This window comes from Schistocerca piceifrons, chromosome 10 (assembly GCF_021461385.2).
Source record: "Schistocerca piceifrons isolate TAMUIC-IGC-003096 chromosome 10, iqSchPice1.1, whole genome shotgun sequence".
NCBI classification, from domain to species: Eukaryota; Metazoa; Arthropoda; class Insecta; order Orthoptera; family Acrididae; genus Schistocerca; species Schistocerca piceifrons.
In genome coordinates this window covers 135,598,947-135,622,241 of record NC_060147.1, presented here as the reverse complement: position 1 = coordinate 135,622,241, position 23,295 = coordinate 135,598,947, and the positions used below count along the sequence as shown (strand labels likewise).

The following is a 23,295-nucleotide window of genomic DNA, read 5'->3' as shown; positions in this document are numbered from 1 at the left end:
GAATTTGTTAGTAATCTTTTGTTCATATTTCCTGTTTTGGTTATACATTTGCATTTTACTGCTTATGAAGAAAAATTTGTGTACCAAATTTGATAAGATGGCTCAAATTGTTAAACAATGTCAACGAAAATTGACATTTTGTAAAATATCCTATCTACAGTGACCGTCAAAGTGGCACTAAAAATATTCACTATGCTAAACAAATAAATGTGTGTATACACATGAAATTGAGGGTAATACAGTTAATTACAGCTGTTATATTTACAGAAAAAACATAGGCCTTCAGCTGTCCCATTTTTCCTCCTATCCTCATTTGCCCCACCATATCAACCCTCCACACACAGTCTTACTATACACTTCTTAAAAGTGGCTACAAATGAGAACAAAAAAAATGAAGTGTTACCAGAATCAAATGTGATGCATGTGCCTGAGTGAAACCAGGAATACATTTATAAATTGATAAAGCAATCTATTTACAATGGTTTTATTTCAGCCCCACTGTCTAGTGGTAGCATCTTTGACTAGTAATCAAAACATTCTGGATCCCAGGTGCAAACCCAGCCACTACTTAAAGTTTGAATAAAAATCATCAGCACAATAGCACCTGAGGACTCCAAGTATAAACAGTTACACACAATTTGTGTCCAAAGGACATGTGGCCTGTAATTGAAAAGTAGTCACAATGATCTCTCCATTGGCAAAAGATTACTGATTAGTCCCCCATTCATATCCAAAGGGAGAGGTAACCACGAGAAAAAGGCTGAATAAACAATGAAAGGATAACAAACTATCAGACAGAGTGTGCATTATTAGATCTTTGAACATGGTATGGTAACTAGAAAATCTGAAAAGGGAAATGCAAAGGCTCAGTTCGAAATAATGGGAGTCACTGGACTACAACGGAAAGGAGATATGAATTTCTGGTCAGATGAATATAGGGTAACATTAACAGCAGCATCAAACAGTTTAATGTAAGTAGGAGTTGTTAAAAATAAAACAATGGAAAATCCAGGGTGGAATAATGACAATGTTAGGAAAAGAATAGAATGCTACTCACCATATAGTGGAAATGTTGAGCCGCATACAGGAACAACAAAAAGACTACTAAACAAGTAAACTTTTGGTCAAAAACCATTCTTCTGAATTAGACACAATGTGAGAGTCGCATTTGCGTGAATGTGTCTCTTGTCTAATTCAGGAGAAGGCTTCTTGGCTGAAAACCTACTTGTTTAGCAGTCTTTTTGTTGTGCCTGTCTGTGACTCAACATTTCCACTATATGCTGAGTGGCAATCTATCCTTTTCATAATACTGTAGTTGTTATAAATGGCATTATATACCTAAGCGTAATGTTGCAAAGTACTGTGAAATGGAAGGAGCACGTAAGGATTGTAGTAGGGAAGGCGAATGGTCAACTTCGGTTTCTTGGGAGAATTTTAGGAAAGCGTGCTTTATCTGTATTGGAGATCATGTATAGGACACTAGTGCGAGCCGTTCTTGAGTACTGCTTGAGTGTTTGGGATCCACACCAGGTCAGTTTAAAGGAAGACATTGAAACAATTCAGAGACAGGCTGCTAGATTTGTTACCGGTAGGTTCAAACAACATTTAAGTATTATGAAAATGCTTCAGGAACTCAAATGGGAACCTCAGAGGAAAGGAGATGTTCTTTTCAAGGAACACTACTGAGAAACTTTAAAGAACCAGCATTTGAAGTTGGCTGCAGAACTATTCTGCTGCTGGGAATGTACACTTTATGTAAGTGTGGTGTCACCGCCAGACACCACACTTGCTAGGTGGTAGCTTTAAATCGGCCGCGGTCCATTAGTACATGTTGGACCCGCGTGTCGCCACTGTGTGATCGCAGACCGAGCGCCACCACAAGGCAGGTCTCGAGATACGGACTAGCACTCGCCCCAGTTGTACGGACGACTTTGCTAGCGACTACACTGACGAAGCCTCGCTCCTTTGCCGAGCCGATAGTTAGAATAGCCTTCAGCTAAGTCAATGGCTACGACCTAGCAAGGCGCCATTAGTAACATTGCATGTATCTAAAGAGTCTCACTTGTATCGCCACAATCTCCAGATGTACCAAAAGGATGGATTAAAGTTAAGTATTCCAGAAGCTATGTACTTTTCTTTATAGCATTCATTACGTATCCTGTTTCAGACCTCACGCCCATCTGCGTGAGCGTAGCGCGTGCCTTTCGGCTTCCTCTCATTGTGTCTAGGCTGTCTTGTCTAGACACAACAGTAAGTACCGTGAAGATAAGTTAAGAGAAATTAGGGCTTGTATGGAGACACTTAGACAGTCATTTTTTCCTCACTCTATCTGCAACTAGATAAGGAAAGCGAATGACTAGTAGTTGTATTCCTGCCACATAACTTATGACAGCCTCTGGACTAGGTATGAAAATTTAGACGTTCATGTAAGGCAGAGAGTGAGTACTGCAAAGAGATCAGGAATTTAGTTGTTCTCATCAGAATCAACAGCAAACCAATGCCACAGAGAACTGAGATCACAAGCGGAAGATGGAGAAGTATACGAGGACAATGAACAGGAGGTAATTCAGTATGTGAAAGGAGACAATAATCTAATAATCATAGGGGACTGGAAGATTGGAAGAAGCAGAAGAAAAATGGAACTGGAAGAAACAGAAGATAGTTATGAGAGAATATAGGCTTGGTAATAGGAATGTGAAAGTAGAAAGACTAGCCGAGTTCTGCAACAAAATTCAGTAATTCAAAAATTGCAGTAAGAGAAAGTGTACTTGGAAAAGGCCTGGATACACAGAAAGATCGCAGCTGGATTACATCATGGTTAGAGAGAGATTCCCACATCATATATTGGATAGTATGACATGCCCAGTAATGATGAAGAGAATGCTGAAGTTTAAGAGGCTTCTCCAGAAGAATCAATCTACAAAGAAGTGGGATACTGAAGTACTGAACAATGATGAGATGCATTTAAAGTTCTCTGAGGCTACAGGTACTGTGATAATGACTACCACAACAGGCAGTCCAACTGAAGAAGAATGGAAATCTCAGGAAAGGGCAATCACAGAAGTCGAGCAGACAAACACAAGACGGTAAGTCTGGAACCTGGGGAAATAGAGGATATACTTCAATCGATCGACGAAAGAAGAAAGCGCAAAACAGTGGTGGAAAATAAAAATTACAGAAAAATAAGTAACTCAAAAAAGTAATAAATAGGAAGTGCAAGGACGAAAATGAGAAACGGCTGCTGGAAAAATGTGAAGAAATTGAAAAAAGAAATGATCATAAAAAAAACTGGTTCAGCATACAAAAAACTTTGGTGAAATTAAAAGCGAGGGCATCGCCATTAAGAGTGCAGTGGGAATTCCAGCTTTAAATGCAGAGAAGAGACTGGTTAGGTGGAAAGAGTACACTGAGGGGGAGGACTTGTCTGGTGGTGTGACTGAGAAACATGAGTCCACATAGGGCCTCCAGAGTTTAATAGTGCTTTGGATAACTTGCAGTCAAAAGGCAGAAGTGACATACAACTTTCCTTTGGAATTTCTGAAATCATTGGGGAAGTGACTATCAGGTGACTATTCAAATTAGTATGTAGAATGTACAAATCTCGAGACATGTCGTCGCACTTTTTAAAAATTACCATCCGCACAATCCCGAAGACAGTGAGGGAAGAAACTTCTGCACTATCAGATTAACAGTCCACACATCCGAGTTGCTGACGGGAATAATATACGAAAGAATGGGGAAGAAAATTGAAGATTTATTAGACGGTGATCAGTTTTGCTTCAGGAAAGATAAGGGCACCAGAGAGCCAGTTCTGATGTTGGGATTGATAACAGAACCGAGACTAACGAAAATTTAAGACACATTCATAGGGTCTGTTGAGCTGGAAAAAGTGTTTGACTATGTGAAATACCTGACACTTCGATAAAAACAGGAGTAAGCTACAGGGAAAGGCAGATAATATACAATATGTACAAGAACTGAGAGGGAACACTTAAGAATGGAAGGGCAAGAATGAAGCGTTCGGATTAAAATGGGTGTAAAAAAAGGATGCAGTCTTTCATTCGTACTGTTCAATCTTGACAATGAGAAACAATCGTGGAAATAAAAGAAAGGTTTATGAGTGTGATTAAAATTGAGGGCGAATGGGTATCAATGATAATATACACTGATGAGATTGCTACTCTCAGTGAAAGGAGGAAGTGCACCACCTGTTGAATGGAAACACCAGTATAATGATTTATTTATTTATTTATTTATTTATTTATTCATTCTCTTGAAACAAATACTTCATGTCATAACTTTGTGGTGGTAAATTTAAGTACTATTGATAGTTGCTATTCTACTCCTTTGAAAGGAGTTCCTTAATATTATAAAAACATTTGAGGCCTCAACGAGGGTCATTCAATAATTAAAGAGACGGATTGGTCTGGAGGAAAAAGCGTTTATTTTTACAAAACAATACTTTTTCTACTTTTCAACACAATCACCTTGAACATTTATACACTTGTTCCAACGGGCTACAAGCTATTTTATTCTGGCTGCAAAGAACTCTTTATCTTGATGTTTGAACCAATTTACTACAAACTTTTTCACGTCCTCATTGCCCTGGAACCACTTGCCATGTAATGCCTCCTTGAGTGCACCAGACAAATGGAAATCACTAGGTGCTAAATCAGGATGTAAGGTGGATGAGGCAGTACTTTCTACCGCATTTTGACAATAGTTTCACGGGTTAGTTGAGCAACATGAGGACAAGCATTGTCTTGATGGAGAGTCACACCTCTCCTCTGAGATCCACATCGTTTCTGTCTCGTGGCTTGCTCCACCTTGTTTAACATTGTCGTCATCACTTTTCCTGCTGATGCTTAGGTTTTGAATTTTTTCTTGACAGGTGAGATGGTGTGCTTCCACTCCACACTTTGTCTTTTTGATTCTGGCTCATCATAGTGAACCCTATTTTCATCACAAGTTACAATTTTGTTGAGGAAGCGCTCACCTTCTCTTTCATAACATTCCTTTAGTTCTGTGCACATTCCCAACCTCATTTCCTCGTGTAGCCACGTCAACTCCTTTGGGATGCATCTTGCACATGTTTTGCGATACTTCAGCTTGTTACAGATAATGTTATGAATTGTACCAGTACTAAGTTGAACCTTATCAACAACCATTTCCATAGTCACACGGCGGTCAGCACAAATATTGTCATCAATTCGACTTTCAAGTGAGAGAGTTGAAACTGCAACTGGTCGGCCAGAACGGTGATTGTCAGTCACTGAGTCGCGACCACTTTTGAACTGCTCTACCCACTTGTAAAAATTTGCATGATTCATACAACCTTCAGCATAAACTTTAGACATTCTACAGTATATATTCACTGGTTTATCGACTTCAGCAAGGGGGGAACATTTAAAAAAAAAAAAAAAAAAAACGAATAACAGAACATTGTTCAGCTCATGTGGTGTTTCAAGTGGACTCACCATCTTGAAATGTATTTTTGAGATTATAAACAAAACAATGTTGATACATCAGCTAGTTAGGGCTCATCCCAGTGATGCCAAGTTAAAGCCATAAAAATACCAGACTTGTCCTACAAACAGTTTTTTCCCCAGACCTATTGTCTCTTTAATTACTGAATGACCTTCGTAGTATCAAGAGCAGCTAAGTCACAAAATTTACAAAAATGAGTTCAAGTTATGAATTTAGAGTAGAAGTATGTCATTATCCATGAAACAAGAATATCCTTCAAACTCAACCATATCTTAGTGTTACAAAGCACTGAATTCTTGGTCATGTAACAAAATGGCCCAAGTCTTGCAGCCGTGTCAAGGAATGAGTAACAATCTTTTAAGTTGCAGCATTTTTGTCTGGTATCTTATGTTCTCTGTGTACACAACAATGTGTTCATATCAGCAGGCAAAATAATTCTTTACACTGCATATTCTTTGAAGCCATAATATATCATTTGTCTGTTGGCAACCCTAATCTTTGCACTCATTTCCATATTCCCAGGCTTCTTACTGTAATTGCTGCAAAAGCAACTCTACTTCCTGTGCGCCTGTACTTTGTCATTATTGTGTAGTGTAGCATGTATAGTGTTCTGAGTGAGGACCTGAAGAATTGACTTTCTTATCTTGTGCTGCATAATGGAAACATCGATAGATGAAACCCACACATCAATCGCAAGAAAGCAGACATGCGACTCATCAAAGTGTAATACAACAACAAAATTGAGAGTAGTAAGTACTGGCAGAGCTGAAAAAGAATCTACGAGGTATGACATATTTATAGATACTGATGAATATGAACAGATGCTGTCTAATCATGGGACTGTTTTTCATCTGGATGTAGCTTGTGAGCTGAGTGACTGGACATTACAAGCTGCTGATGTACTCAAGCCTTCTTCTCAATTACATTTTCCATTAGCTAAAACCAAAATAACTATCATGAAGGAAGCAGAGAAGGCACAGAATTTTGTCCATGTAAAACAATTATATTGGCAAGTACAAAACTCAGTGTAAATGAGGAAAATTACTGACTTATATGATATCTCACACTGTGATGGAAGGCGTTCCTCTTACTGCCTTTCGTCTCTCTCTCTCTCTCTCTCTCTCTCTCTCTCTCTCTCTCTCTCTCTCTCTCTCTCTCTCTCTCTAAAGAAGGGCATAAAAATCTCCTGCAGGAACACTTTGGTCCAACACTGGAAGGTCTTCAATCATTGCAGTTGTACGAAACAATAAAAGTAGTTTGCACTCGTAATGAGAGTTCCAATGCTGTCTCCAAAATCTGCATCAGTGGTTCATGTGAAATGCCTAATTTTGTAATCCAAATGAGGAAAAATTGAAGACTTAAAACAACAGTATTATTCAGTATATGTCAGCAGTGTCTACCATAAAAATGATTCTAATAACATGGTTAGTTGCATATCATTTTCTTTTTAATGTGTTTGAATCTAGGTGAACTACAAACTTTTAGCGAGAGAAATCCTATTTTACATTCTCATCAGTTTTGCAATGTTCTTCTTGATATGTTATTATCCAATTTATGTTGAAATGCTTTTTTCACTGCTGTAAAAAATTAATTACAATGTCACTTTATTTTCATTGAACTAATTTTTACACAAGAGTCAAAACTTAAATTAATGAAAAAGGGATCATTATGAATCAGATTAAAAAATAATAGAGCTTAAATACTAAACCATTAAGGACGTAACTACAAGAGGAAAACATTTGTGACCCTGAATGTTTTGTCACTAGAGGTTTTTCAACCATACTGAAAAATATGTCTTCAGAGACCTGGCCAGTTTTGATACTATATGCCTCATTGATTGGTAGGAAACTCCTTCAAATCCATTTCAAGGCAGTTTCCATTTGAGCTTTTTGAATTTTTTGGAAGATTGTCATAAAATTTGAGCCTCATGTAATAGGAGCTATTGTCTACATCTGCCTTTCCAGGTAACAATCACAGTCTCTCCTAGTAATATATATGTATTTAGACCACTGCATCATGCAACACTATGAATTGAGAGTCAACCGAAGAATGACTAAAGTACTGAGGAAGATCAGAAATGAGATTAGCAACAAACGTAACATCAAAATCAGAGACTATGAAGGAGATTAAATTGAGGAATTCTGGTACCATGAAAAGAAAATAGCACATGAAGGGTAAAGCAAGGATGATATGAAAAGTAGTGTAACATGGGCACTGAGCGCATTTCTGGCCAAGAGAAGTCTACTATATCAAATATAGGCCTTAATTTGAGGAATAAGTTTCTTAGAATGTACTGTTTAGAGAACAGCGTTGAATGGCAGTGAGACGTGGGCTATGGGAAAACCGGAACAGAAGAGAATTAAAGCATTTCAGGTGTGATGTTACAGAAGCAGCTCAGCCAATGGCCACTGACCGCAAGAAGGTGGGATCTGCACTGTCGAGAGCCCCGTTGTGTTATACTACAATTATTATATAAAAAGAGAAAGTCTGAAGAATTATAAATGAGCAGATTTGTCTTCAACCTGACTGTCGATGCACATAGTACATTAACATTAGATTGTATCAGCAGTAGTAAAAAAGGTTTACCATATGTATCACACACTTAATAAAAGTTAATGCAAGAAGATTTATAGGACCAAATATTAGAGAATTCTGCCCCCCCCCCCACTCCCCCCCCCCCCCCCCCCCCTCAAGAGCATTAAATAATTTAGATCCGAAAATGTCAACATATTTAGAATTCACCCAAATGGGTAATACTAAATACATTTAACACATATTTTTCAGAGATACAGCCTGACTTCAAATATATCACCACCGAACTGTACTTAACTGTGATACAGAAGGCAAGGAACTCTAGTAAAAGTGAAAATAATTGATCTGAAGAAACTATCCTGTTTCCTACACTGACTCATACCTGCATATGAAAATAATTAAAAATAAAGAGGAGAGCAATACTACTACAATTTATTTTAAATCATTACTACGAAAAAGTTCTCTTCATTTCTTACAAAGTCCAATGTAGAAGAACTAATCAGCCAAAAGGAATAACAGCTGCCAAATGTGTACTGAAACTTTATTTGAAGATATACACCTATATTTTTGCACTTTTTGGATCACAAACCTTCTCGCAGACTTTCTTGCTGGCAAAGGTGAGCATTGCTAGGGCACCCCCGGCTGCTTCTGCTGTCTCTTCGTCTTCCTCCCCGCACAGCAGCGTCATGAACTTGACACGATCATTTTCACCCTCAAACATTTTTACCACGTCGGGTGATGACACCATGTTTGTCATTACCTGTAAAAGTAAAATATCTTACAAACACGATCAGTACAAAGACAGATGGAAACAAAGATTCAAATGCATTTTGTTACTCCACAAAACGGAGAGAGAGAACGGCAGAAGGAGAGAGGGAGATGGAAGAGGGGAGAGAAAGGAGGAGGAGAATGACAGGAGAGAGAAGGGGTAGGGTAAGGAGGGATTTACCACACTGGAGCATAATGGGTCAGCTATCCAGTTAATACCCGGATCCTGAGGAAATTTGTTACAATTTACAATTTTTAAATAAATTTTTCTAATCCACTTACTTCTTAAGGCAGTATATCAGGTTAACATTCCATTTCCTTCCTCTTTATGAAAATGTATACGTTTAGCACAAATAAATTTTACAGGGATTTTCAGATATTACTTTACTGTTTTTCAGCATTTTTATTTTTCCCTGAAGTGTAAAAAATTCCTGAAGTGTAAAAAATTTTCATAAGTCATAGGGAATGGTAGGCTATCGATTTAAAATCACTTGTCAGCAGGAAATATTAAATGCTTCATTTATAGATAAAGTGTTTTATTGTGAAATTTTTTTCTCATTTTTACAAATTTGAGAACATGCAGGTATGGAATCTTTCAAAACACTCGCGAACACAAAGGCCTGTGTTACATGGCCTACAGTAGTATCTGGTCTCTTTTCTCAATACCTTTCCTGCAGCTTTCCCTTGTTCCCAACAGACCTTGCATCTTCTAGCTGGGTTTGTTTTCTTTCTGTTGGTGGCAGTTTCTCAGGAAAATGACGTGCTGTGAGTGTGTTCACACTTGCAACTCCATAAACTGAATATGTGTCTTTATTTAGTTCCGCTCCACCTTTTTGAACCAATTGCTTTGCTAATTTACAGATAAAATCTGCTAATCCACACTTTTTTGATATTTTGATATTGTGAATAATGTAGTGGCACCACTATTTAGGTTAGGGAAAGTTAGTTTTGTGCAATATTCTGAGCGCACAAGTTACAGCCAGGCGCGGGCGTGTTGACAGTAAGTTACGCTGACCAGCTATTGCGAAATAGAATTGAGGCCACAGGGTTATCGAACCGCTGAAAAGCGTAAATGCAGCAGTTTGCATGGTGCAAGCTACAGGCAGAAAGGGATTAGTATAACGTCTGGCTTTACTACCTCAACACATCCACTCCTGGATTTTACACTGACGTGTGAAGCAGTCATCTTATGCTGTGTTGACAACATGCGTACATCATGTTTGTCTTTCCATTTCAAGCAGAAAAGGTGTCCTTTGTGACGAAATGTCAGTTCTCCTTTCTTTAGTTTTTGATACAAGGGCTATTAAGAAAGTAGGGAACGTTTCCGTCTGACGCCACTAGACGCGTGCCGATTGCGTGTATTTTGGTATGTGCGTGCTTGGCAGCTCAGTTGGCATCCATCCATGACAGCTGGAATGTCTCTGCACGTCTGGTTTTTCCGATATTCAAATGTGAAATGTGTGCTGCAATCGAAAATCCCACCAGTTATGAGGTGCGCTCTGTGATATTGCTTTTGCTGACAAAAACCCTAAAAACTATAGAAATTTATCGTGAACTGTGCGAAGTGTACAGAAACAATGTAATGAGTGAATGTTCTGTCCAGAAATGGTGCATTTGGTTTAAAAATGGTCGAACCAATGTTCATGATGAAGAGACGAGTGGACGCCCGAGCAATGTGACTGACGATCTTGTCGCTAAAATTGATGGAACGATTTGTGAAAACCATCGCTTCACAATAACGGAGCTTTCGCTTTCTTTTCTACAAGTTTTATGGACTTTGTTGCTTGAAATTGTCACTCAAAAGCTAGGCTACCACAAATTTTGTGCACGATGGGTGCCCAAAATGCTTACATTACAGAGCGCCATAAAGAACAGCAAATGGGGGCACTGTTGACATTTCTGGAGGCATAATGTAAACATGGCGATTCATTACTGGATCTAATCATAACCATTTACAAGACTTGGGTTAAACACGTCAATTGCAAGACAAAATTACAGTCCATGGAGTGGGGCCACACAAGGTCTCCCCCAAAAACCAAGAAAATCTTTGCAAATCTTGTCAGCAAAGAAGTTGATAACAACAAAGTTTTGGGATAGGCAAGGTGTGCTTCTTATTGATTTTCTCGAACTTGGAGCAACCATAAATTCTGCCCAGTACTGTCAAACTTTGCACAGCCTTAGAAGAGCAGTTCAAAACATATGCTGAGGAAAGCTGACATCGAAAATTTTGTTTTTGCACGACAATGCCCAACCTCACACGGCAAAACACACTAAAGAACTCCTTAATTCATTCAAATGGGAAATTTTTCCTCATCTGCCCTACAGCCCCGATCTTGCACCAAACGACTTCCACTTGTTTCCCAAGATGAAGAACTAGATTGCAACACAGTGCTTTGATGACGACATGGCACTCCAGGCGGGTGTGACTCGCCAGTTGAAGTCTCAGGCAGCAGAATTTTACGACGATGGTCTTTCAAAGCTTGTCCACCGCTATGATAAGTGCCTCATTGTGTTTGCTGACTATGTGGAAAAGCAGTATGTCAGTCGCTCTTTCAGATGTATATAATAAACTGTATTTCTTGTTCTTAGTTTGTTTTTAACACCTAAACGTTCTCTACTTTCTGAATAGCCCTCGTATATTGAGGCTCTAGGCAAACCTATCCTGTTCTTCATCACAGTTTCAACTCCCAATATATTGCTTTCCCATAGTTCTTCAAAGACTGCAGGACTCGAATAAAATCTGTTCATGTATACCACAACTCCTTCCCCCAAGTAAGAGGAACATAGCCTCAGCAACAGGGATTTGACAGAATTGTCAACATTTCCTTTTCCTCCAGTATAAACTTCAGCATTGCACATGTAACCTGTTTGAGCATCACTTACAACATACAGTTTTATCCCATATTTCTCTGGGTTGTCTTTCATACAAATACAGAATCCAATTCTTCCTTGAAAAATATATTGCTTCATCCACAGTCAGATTTCATGATGGATAAAAGACTTTTTTGCATCTTGTTTTATGCAGAGGGTCATTGCCTGGGCCTTACTGAGGTATCCACAGTGCATTATTGTTCACAATCCTGAATCTGGCAAAAAATCTGTCCCATGACATTAGCTGAAAACCAAACGATGAAGCAAGCACAGCGTCTTCAGACCAATAATCCCTAATTTTAGGTCTCTTTACAAAACACATATGCAAAATGATCGCAAAAAATTGATATACTTCATATATCCTCACTACTCCCCATTTCTTCCATACAGATTTTAGTCTGATTATGTTCTGATAGCAAAGTTCTTAATTAGTATCAGTAGTGTATATATTTTTCTCTGACTTTACTTTAGAAGCATGCAATGATCAAAAAATTGCAACAAACTATCTCGTTCTATAGATAATGTATCAACAGGAACCTGATTTCCACTTGTTTCTTCAAACAGAGGTAATTCAGGGAGTGCATAAAAATGACACCATTCATTATGAAGGGCACACTGTTGAACTGAAAGACAAACCTGGCTAATAGAAACTTATGCATTAGCTTCTTCGTACTCACTACCATTATTTCTATCAGCAGCACAGGTTTCTCGTCTTCTGAAAAATCACTGATGTCGTCCAAAAGATCATCATGTTCTGAACCATTGTTCAAGAGTTCTTCAATCTCTAAGTTTGACAAGCAATATCTGTTAGCAACATTCACTATTTATATGTTTTTACACACGGGAAGGATGCACACAATAGCACAACACGGCAGCTGACATAGAACAAAATAACCTTCAACAATATTCCAAGCGTGCACACAGTTCACGTAACACTAGTACCATTCACAAGAGACTGGCATGCACTAGCCGTCAACAAAGCACTTACAACAAGCCAAATAATTTGTCTCACCACTTATAAATGTAAAATATGCATTTAAATCACAAATAAATAACTCGGGAGTGAAAAAAGTATGACATACGTCTGTCAGATTTTATGGTTAAAACACAGTGCACATATCGAGTACGTCCATCAGTGCCAATGTCTTAAGGATTAAGATAAGGAGGGAAGGGAGGAAGGAAGTAGGGAAAGGAAAGGGGAGGGGAGAAGAAGAGAGAGAAAGAGAGAAAGAGAGAGAGAGAGAGAGAGAGAGAGAGAGAGAGAGAGAGAGAGAAATGATGGGAATATGTGTAAGGAAAGGAGGAGGAGGAGAGAGAGAGAGAGAGAGAGAGAGAGAGAGAGAGAGAGAGAGAGAGAGGAACAGAACTGTAGAATATAAGAGGAAAAGAGAAATGGTAGAAGGTAAGAGAAAAGAGAGGGCATTGAGGGAGGATTGCTAGAAAGGGTCGCAAGAGAGAATAACTAGAGTGGGTGGGTAGGGAGAGTTATAATTTTGTTCAAAGAATTTGTATCACAGATTACATAACACAGAAGATGGCTGAAGACAAGATACATGTTTATTTTCTATGTTACTGTACATTAATTTTTGTGTGACAAATATAACCAGGGAGGACTATTATGCAGATGGTCCAATAAGTCTATTAAGTTTCCACAAGAGTTGGAATATTTTTGTTACTCCTTCACGAGTGGTAAGCTAGATTATTTCAAGGATCATATAAAAAATTTCAACAACGTACAGTTCACTGCTGACAGCCACCTGAATTGGTCAGTGTGTCAGCTGAGATTGAAAATGGAGAAAATCGAATTTCACACTGTTTTTAAACAATTTCATTTGATGGGTTGGACTGCCGCATAAATCAAAACAGAACTGCATGATGTTCATAGAGACTCTGCACCACAATTGAAAACCATTTAGTTTTGGATTAATGAATTTAAACGTGGCCAGATAAGCACAGAAGATAAAGCACGCTCTGACCATCCAAATTGAGGTCACCACAAAGGAAACCATTGACAAAATCCATGATATGGTAATGCAAGACCACCAAATAAAAATTTTGTGAGATTGCTGAGACTGTAGGTATATCAATAGAGCAAGTGCACAATATCCCTCACAGAGAATTAGTTACGAAGGAGCTATGTGCGAAATGGTTGCCACGATTCTTCACAGTCGACCAACAGCTCATCCAGGACAACATTTCAACACAATGTCTGGTGATGTTTAATTGCAATCCGCAAGATTTTTGGGCTGATTTGTAACTGTTGATGAAATCTAGATCCACCATTACATACCAGAGTCAAAACGACAGTCAAAATGATGGACAAAGGCTGGTCACAGTGCAATGACGAAGGGAAAGATAATTTTGTCAGCTGGGAAGGCCCATGTTAATATGTAAAAAAGTACTCTTTCATCAGGATAATGCACAATCCCACATATCAGCGATAACAATGGTGAAAGTGCCGCACCCTACTCACCAGACATAGCCGCCAAGTGACTTTTTCCTATTCCCTAACTTGAAACTTTGGCTTGCTGGCAAGAAACTTTGATAAACGAGGGAGTGATATTTGCACTCAATGACTATTTTGCAGAGTTTGACAGAACCTATTTTTCCAATGGGATGGAAAAGCCGGAGGATTGCTGGACCAAGTGTATATTTCTCAAAGGAGACTATGTCGAGAAGTGAGATGAGTTGTTTACAAAAAAAAGAAAACATTTTTTCTTGTGTTTTTACCGGGCTTATCAAACAACTCTCACACTTGCATATTTAACACTGGAAGGAAACAAATAAACTGCTCAATCACGTAACACAATCTCAATTTTGCACCAGCCTCTGTTACGCCGCACGTACCTGCGTGGCGGCTCTCCTCAGCATCGTGTGGTCCTCGTACATGTAGTGCTCGATCTTCTGGATCCCACCCTCCTTCACAATGCGTGCCCTCACATTCTCCGCGACCTGCGCCAGGTTGCAGAGTGCGAGCAGGGCTTCGAAATTCTCCAGAGCTGAGCACTCCATGTGCAGCAGCGATATGAGCGGCCTTATCACCTATGAAGGACAAATCGGATCAGAAAAATACAAAGGCTGAGGACACTGCAGTATTAGTGAATCCTGGTCACATTAGCAATTAACTGCCGCTTGCGAGACCAATATCTGTTCAAAATACGCAGTATGTGAATAAACAAGGAACAGTTTTTTATGAGAACATATGAGTTGTGACATCTAAGCAAATAGCTTATGATGGATGTTTGTTTTGGAGCAGGAAAGTTATTTTCGTACTAATTTTCACTCATCTGTGTTTTTTATGTTTATGTTATTTGCAGTCAATTTTGAAGTCTTTTATGGCTTCAGTGTGAGACACTTAAGCACAGTTATTGAAATGTTGTACATATGCAAATACAACCTATTGTTCCAGCACAGATTACTAATGTGGTAAATATAACATATATAGTCAAACTTATCAATATGAGACAAATACAACTAATTATTATTGCTTATAGAAGCAACATTATCAAAATAGTATACATTCACAATTATTGAAACATATCATTTACTGGTTGCGCCCTTTGGGTAGTGCAGGTTACTATTGTGAATGTCGAAATGTGATTGAGTCGATAATACATTAGGAATCCTATGATCTTCATTCACATAAAATAAATTCATACAAATCCATGGTCATAAGAATTATTATTTCATGATTAAATAATTATATTCCATGTATTTAAAACAATTTTTAAATATTTTGCATAAAATTTTGTAAATTAATTTCTATTAATTCGGCTAATTATATAACAGCAATTACCTCTGACGAAGATGTTTTTTTTCTGTGTAGAGTATATCTGTTCTTCTCCGTTGTGTACAGATTTAGCAGGAAGTGGTTGCAGATGGAAGTTAAGGTATTTTTGAGGCTACAGAAAGCAGACGTATTACTGGTTGTTTCTGTTCAAATTGTGCGGTCATAAAATGTGCAGTGTTGCAGAATACAAATGGCCAAATCCACACCACCAATCGGATGATGGCTACGTTTCAGTGACTTCATTGAGAAACACTGCAACATCCTCTGTATAACCACGATCTTTTACCTTACAGTTTTCGCATCTTTAGTAACCTGAAGAATGAGGTGTGGACATCGGTTTCAGTCATGCGAGAAAGTGGAAGAATGGATGCTACTGTGGATCTGTCAGTGGCCAACCGCATTCTATGAAACAGGAATTGATCATCCTGTCTCCCAGTGGGATAAATGTCTGCAACGCGTGTGGAACGATTCCACAGTCTTACTGTGGCGGGTATTCGGTTTTTATTTGACTGCCTCTTACACACAATGACCACAACCCTGCCTCCAGGTGGAACAGAAAGGTTTACACTTCACTCACCTCGAGCAAGCGCTGGCCGGGGAAGGCGACCTTGGGGTCTATGGAGATGCCGATGCGGGCGAGTGCCTGGGAGGCCTGCCGCTTGCCCCGCTCGGAGCCCTCGAGCGCCAGCGGCAGCAGCGCCTTGGCACCGCCCTGCTGCACCACAATGCCACGCAGCTCCGTCTCCCCACACAGTGCGTTCAGTACGCGCGCGATCAGCTCCCGCGCATTGTGGCTGTCCGTCTTCGCCAGAGCTACCAGGGCCGAAGTCACGCCCTCCTTTCCGAGGACCTGTGAAACAGGCAAGCGGTAACTGTGAATCTCGTCGACAGTGTATTCGGTTTTTATTTGACTGCCTCTTACACACAATGACCCACAGAGGTACTATTATAATAGTTAAAAAAAAGTAACTAGTAGAATAAACATGTAACATATTGCAAATACAGTCCGAGCCTGAACAAAAGTTCATATATACTTTGATGAGCGGACCTTACATGCTGGCCCTCTTCGGTTTTATTCACACTTAAATGACTTGAAGCTGAATGCCCAGACATCAGTATCCTAAAGCAGTATGATGCAATTCTCAAGAAGCTGGAAAAAAACGACAGCTTTGAAAATTAGAAGATTTCTTTGCACTGTTAAGAGTAAAACCATTTGCAAATTATTAACACAGGTGCCAGTAACTTAGTGCGCAATTTCTGAGTCTCGCAAGTGTAAGATTGTTTGTTCAAATCTTGCTAACATCAACTTGTTTTACATTAAAAAACAGAAATGTTAACTAACAAACATGCAATCATATTTTTAAATACAAATAACATCTTTTTATAGTACTTTTTCATTTAGGAATAAGCAATTTTGCCTGTCTGTAACAAATTTTAATTTATTTCTATGGAAACAGTAATTAAAAATAAAAAGGTGTCATTTTTATTTAAAAACAGATTCCACATTTGTTAAATTAAGTTTCTAATTGTCAATGCACATGGGATTAAAAAAATACTGATATTTGCAAGATTCAAACCAGGGAGCTTACTATTAAGGATCTTTTACGCTATGTTCTAAGCTACCAGCAATTACCTAATAATTTATATGGTAACAAAAGTTCCTGCAAAATGGAAATAATTAAGGAGTAGAGGAGACGACTCAAAGGACAGGAGAAGAGGCACATAAAACATAATAAAAAAGTTGCTGGATTTCTGAGGAATCCATTAACGAGATAGAGAGACCACCTGCTTGCAAACCCCCCCCCCCCCCTTTTCTCCCCACACACAAATATCACATGTCTGACATGACCGAACAGCTTCCAAGTGATGTGGATAGCACAGAAGACAGGCAAATCTGAATTTGAAGCTGTATGTTGTGTTTCACTAAACAAGATACCATTCATAGCCAGAACACCTACATTCAGTATTAAAGCCTAATAATAGTCATGCAGCATAATTATGTATGCATTATTATGCCACATGACTACTATTAAGGCTTTGACATTGAATGTAGTTGTTTTACGTTGTAATGGTATCTTGTTTAGAAAGGCAACACAAGGCTTCAAGGTGGATTCGAATTTGCCTGTCTTATGTGCTACCAATATCATGTGGGCAACTGTTTGGTCATGTCCGAGCAGTGACATTACAGGGTTTACAGATTAGTTACGGTTTGTGATCCTATTTTGCAGTGTCTACAAACTTCACTTTTGTGGTGAGCTAAGAGCGTGTGGTTTATTATGGAGGGGAGGACACCCCATAAGAATTTGTATGTTGTACTGTTATTGGGTCTACAAGTTTACACTTGTCATTATTTAAGAACCATTCTCACACACATTACTCATATTGCACACAGATAGTGGAACTTCATAGACAGAGCTCATTTTGACTAACTAATGCTAACTACAGGGTGTATACTGATGGTAAGAGACTGTTTACATGTTCATATGGTTGATTAATGTACTCAAAATATGCTTTTCAGTACTCTCACTGAGCAACAGTCTTGTTTTGTGGCCATTTGAGTTCACAATTTCTGCTAGTACATACTCTCGAAGGTCGATTTATTTAATGACTGGCTGCAGTTATTACGAAACACAATTATTTTGTAGCTATACGTGATTTACTTTAATTAATGATAACGTGCTTAAATAATGTTAGGTATATATTGTGTTTATTAATGAAAGAATATTTGTTGGGATTTTTTGTAACATTGTTTCATGTGTCTTGGATGACTAATGGTGTTATCACATTGATGTATATAGGGGCTGATGATATAGCACCAAAACTGATTACAATGAATAAATGATTTTTTAAAACACACACAGCTGAAGATGGTACCACCAATCCTAAAACAACTATTCTGTCAAAAGTAACGTAAACTGAATGACAGAAACAGCAAAAAAATGAGGCATCCAAATGAAATTATTCCTCATTGACATTATTTCCAAGAAGTATACATTTGTAACTGCAATTTAGGTTTCAATTGCATATTTCAGTGCCATCCAAATATTTGGCAAGGAGCTGTGAGTAATATATTTGCACAAGAGGAGTGCATAATAAATGATATAGACCGATTATTGTTATTAATGAAACCTAAAGCCAACTGCTAAATGGCAAATACTGCCACATACGAACAATTTCTTAATACTAAGTCAAGTAGGAAAACTAGCCCTTCAAAATATCTCTTCTATGCTATCTAGTTCATGCAAGATCTGTCTGTGCCTCAAATGTGAAATATCAACCATTAACAATATCTTGACAGCCAGATGTGATTATGACGTTCACTGATGGGTCACAAACAATGGATTGACCGTGTGTAGCTAGCACCTTCTTTGGTCTTTTACAGTCATTATCCCTCCCTAAGAACAGTGGTTACCATGCAAGCTCTCCAATTTCTTACGTCATTTGGTCTGAAAAAGATGCCTGTCATATTTGGCCCATTAAGTGTACTATCGGCTCTTACCATAACGACAACAGAAGCCAACAACGTTCACTTCATGACTGTAATGCAGAAAGTAGTTGAGCCAGTGTGATATGGAAATTCAACCGAATTTCCTCTGGGTGGGATGTGCAGACAATTAATGGATACACGTAACATCACATACGTCTGGTAAGGGCAATGACAGTGGAAACATGAGCACAATTGCAGGTCGGTCATGTGAGCATCCATTGTGACTGGCTCTGCCTCAGTTTGCCATTACCTGGCCACCTCTAAAATGAAAAACTGCACAATTTACTTTGTCTTTAGTGCAAAAGATTGTGAACTTGGTGTCTTCACCATCCCTTGACCACCTGGAACTTTACTTGTGAAATACATCTTAACCGACCGACTAGTGATGAAAACTGATATTTCTACTCTGGAGTGATCTCTATTCACAGTAAAAATCTCATTTTTATGTTCCTGCACTTTATGTGCTCCCCCTTTTTATGTTCATTTTTGCTCGTCCCAACAGAAGCCCTATTCTCTCAGTACCACGTTTTCCTGTAATTAATGATTCTGTGTTTCAAAATTTCCCACATTTTAAGTTTTCTTTGACATTATCACAGCTTTTAACACTGACTTTTGCAAAAAGTGCATCATATTCCTGCTCGAAGTAAGCCTGGGAACAAAGCAGAAAACAGACTCTACGCAGAATTACTGAGCAGTTGCCCATGAAAGGCAAAGGTCCCGAGTTCGAGTCCCGGCATGGCACACAGTTTTAATCTGTCAGAAAGTTTCATATCAGTGCACACTCCGCTGCAGAGTGAAAATCTCATTCTGGAAACATTCCCAGTTCTGCAAGGTTCCCAGGAGAGCTTCTATAAAGTTTGGAAGGTAGGAGACGAGATACTGGTAAAAGTAAAGATGTGAGGGCCAGGCGTGAGTCATGTTTGGGTAGCTCAGTTGGTGGAGCACTTGCCCACGAAAGGCAAAGGCCCGAGTTCGAGTCCCGGCCTGGCACACAGTTTTAATCTGTCAGGAAGTTTCATATCAGCGCACACTCCGCTGCAGAGTGAAAATCTCATTCTGGAGATTTTCATTGTTGGTGTGTTGGCCCACGGTCGCCTGTGTTATAGGTTTGCAGTGTTTGAAAGGGTGGGAAAGTACGCTGAGTCACTGCATTAAAGATAATCAAAATCTGACGATGCTGACATTAGTAGCATTCCTTCTGCTCACTGTGTTGTATTACAACAGCTTTAATTTGCTTTCAAAGTCATTTATACAAATAAGCAGTGCTTTTGAAGACAGCCATCTCTATAATGGGCTTTCACAAATCTTCGCTACTTCAGCGTCAAATATGCTAATCTGTACTTGGTATGCAGTCTTAGGTCGGTACAACCTGATGTCAGATGTAAACATTCTTCCTCGAGATGTTCCGTAACTCGGTGACAATTTCTGCCCTCTTTCTCACCTGGGATGTCCCTGAACTGAGTGACCTCCTTCTCAGCAACAAGCTGTTTATTTTGAGCCGATTGTTCTCCATTTATGAAGACTGCCAACTTTAGTGTTTTAACCGATATTGTATTAAAAAGTTTTATTTACTGTAATTTTATTATGATTATCACTAATAAGTCTTACATTAGAACACACATATATCTTTTTAATGTGGTTTCACATAAGACTTTTGCTTCCAGATTTTATCTACGCCATCTGACATGATCAGAGTGAACAGGAAAACCTGTGCTCGCATTTGTGTGTGTCAGCACTCAGCCACTGTCTTTGTGATTATCATGAAGGCAATGGCCCAGTGCTAACATACACGCAAGTGTGAGTTCTTTTCTTCTCTCTGATCATGTCCAATGGTTTAAATAAAACATGGAAGCAAAAGTCTTTTGTGAAACTACATTAAAAAGATAATCAAGTTCAAATGTGAGCTTTATTACTGATAGTCATTATACAGTCAAATGCCAAACAAACTGGTACAGGCACGTGTATTCAAATACAGAGATATGTAAACAGGCAGAATATGGTGCCGTGGTCAGCAACACCCATATAAGACAAGTGTCTGGCGCAGTTGTTAGATCGGTTACTGCTGCAACAATAGCAGGTTATCAAGATTTAACTGAGTTTGAACGTAGTGTTGTAGTTGGCGCACGAGCAATTGGACACAGCATCTCCGAGGTAGCGATGAAGTGGGGACTTTTCCCATACGACCATTTCACACGTGTGTCGTGAATATCAGGAATCCAGTAAAACATCAAATTTTTGACATCGCTGCTGCCGGAAAAAGATCCTGCAAGAAAGAGACCGATGAAGAATGAAGAGAATTGTTCGACATGACAGAAGTGAAACCAGTCTGCAAATTGCTGCGGATTTCAATGCTGGGCCACCAACAAGTGACAGTATGTGAACCATTCAACAAAGCATCATCGATATGGGCTTTCAGAGCCAAAGGCCCACTCGTGTACTCTTAATGACTGCACAATACAAAGCTTTATGCCACACCTGGGCAGATCGACACAGATGCTGGACTGTCGATGAATGGAAACGTGTTGCCTGGTCGGACGAGTCTCGTTTGTATTGAGTAGATGGACGCGTACTGGTGTGGAGACAACCTCACGAATCCGTGGACACTGCATATCAGCAGGGGACTGTTCAAGCTGGTGGAGGCTCTGTAATGGTGAGGAACGTGTGCAGTTGGAGTGGTATGGGACCCCTGATACGTCTAGATACGACTGACAGGTGACATGTACATAAGCATCATCTCTGATCACCTGCGTCCATTCATGTCCATTGTACATTCTGACGGACAATGCGACATCCCACACTCAGAATTGCTACAGAGTGGCGTCAGGAACACTCTTCTGAATTTAAACACTTCCACTGGCCACCAAACTCCCCAGACATGAACATTATTGAGCATATCTGGGATGCATTGCAACGTGCTGTTCAGAAGAGATCTCCACCTTCTCGTACTCTTACGGATTTATGGACAGTCCTGCAGGATTCATGGTGTCACATCCCTTCAGCATTACTTCAGACATTTGTTGAGTCCACACCACGTTGTGTTTCGAGACTTCTGTGTGCTCGCACAGGCCCCACGTGATATTAGGCAAGTATACCAGTTTCTTTGGCTCTTCAGTGTAAAATTATGGTAAATAAAATTTTTAACACAATACTGGTTAAAACACTAAAGTTGGCAGCCGTCGTAAACAGAGAACAATAGGCACAAAATCTGCAGCTTCTTGTGTTTCCTATGTGTTCTTGTATATTACCATTCCCCGCATTTTACACTTCTTTGGGTCAGTCTGCTGAAATGTGTGAAAAGGGAGTTTTACTGTAGGTTCTATTGGGACTGACCAACATTTCTTCAAGAACTGTTTCCTGTTACAGGTGTTGTATACATTAATAAGTGAGGGTTATGATGAGCAGAACACAGAGGCAGTCAACAAAACCAGTACATGAAGATCTTCACACAGGAGGCAACATACACCGTGCATTTGTGTGTTGTCTTTTTCAATGCATCCCACCGCATGTATAAACTTAAAACAATGGTATATAATACTTGGAAATAAATATGGGAACAAACACGATGGCCTAGAGCAACCAGTAATATACATGAAAATTGCCCCCTCGCCTCACAGAAAGTATTGGTTTATCGACTGGATGTACGGCAGGCAGCACCTGATGTAATGTTCATTCTGTGGATGTGCTTCCATCATGGAAACTTCCCCACTCACCTCCATGGAACAGACATCACAACCTCCCCACCTAGCTTGTGCAAATCATCACGAGAAGGTGATTCAAATCACATATTTTTCTCCCGTGAGCAGTATCGTGATTAGTAAGTATCATTATGCAAGAGATTAAGCAAGATGATTTACCAACTTTCCACTAGCATCCTACCATGTTCACATCAAACAATATGGTGACTCCTAGAATCATTGTGGACTTTTTAACCTGGTTGTGAACTTTTTAACTGACTAACTGGCACATATAATTGAGAGTATTTCCATGGACAGTTTCTGTATTTGTGTGCCCTGTGTTTGCTAACTTTTTTTAAGGCATCACACTTACCACGTAGTAACAAAGTGATGGCTGCGTAGTATCTACATTAAACAGCAATAAAAAATTAAAAACTGACAAATATTACAAAGCAGTTAGTTCTTTTGTTACAGGGAACCTTTCTTTGGCACAACAATTTGCTAGTTCCCTACTGTGCAGTAAAGCCTGCCTCTGAACTCAGCTCAAAAATTAACATAACACTTTCTGAATTAAATACAAGACGCTTCGAATAAAAAACAGATCCTTAGCATAAAGAATGCCTCCATATTAATCGTGAAAAATTATAATTACAAAATGTTTAATTTTTATGTTTAATCTCGAACGA

General features: G+C 39.1%; 1 protein-coding gene across 1 annotated transcript in view; it reads right to left on the bottom strand.

Moving 5' to 3' along the window:
- Positions 1-23,295, bottom strand: part of LOC124719051 (protein unc-45 homolog B) — a 96,587-nt gene that overhangs the window by 7,971 nt on the left and 65,321 nt on the right. The window contains exons 12-14 of the mRNA XM_047244722.1: positions 16,026-16,298; positions 14,506-14,700; positions 8,609-8,779 (exon numbers count right to left, since the gene is read on the bottom strand). Coding sequence (XP_047100678.1) covers positions 8,609-8,779; positions 14,506-14,700; positions 16,026-16,298 — 639 coding nt within the window. The remainder of the gene's footprint in view (positions 1-8,608; positions 8,780-14,505; positions 14,701-16,025; positions 16,299-23,295) is intronic.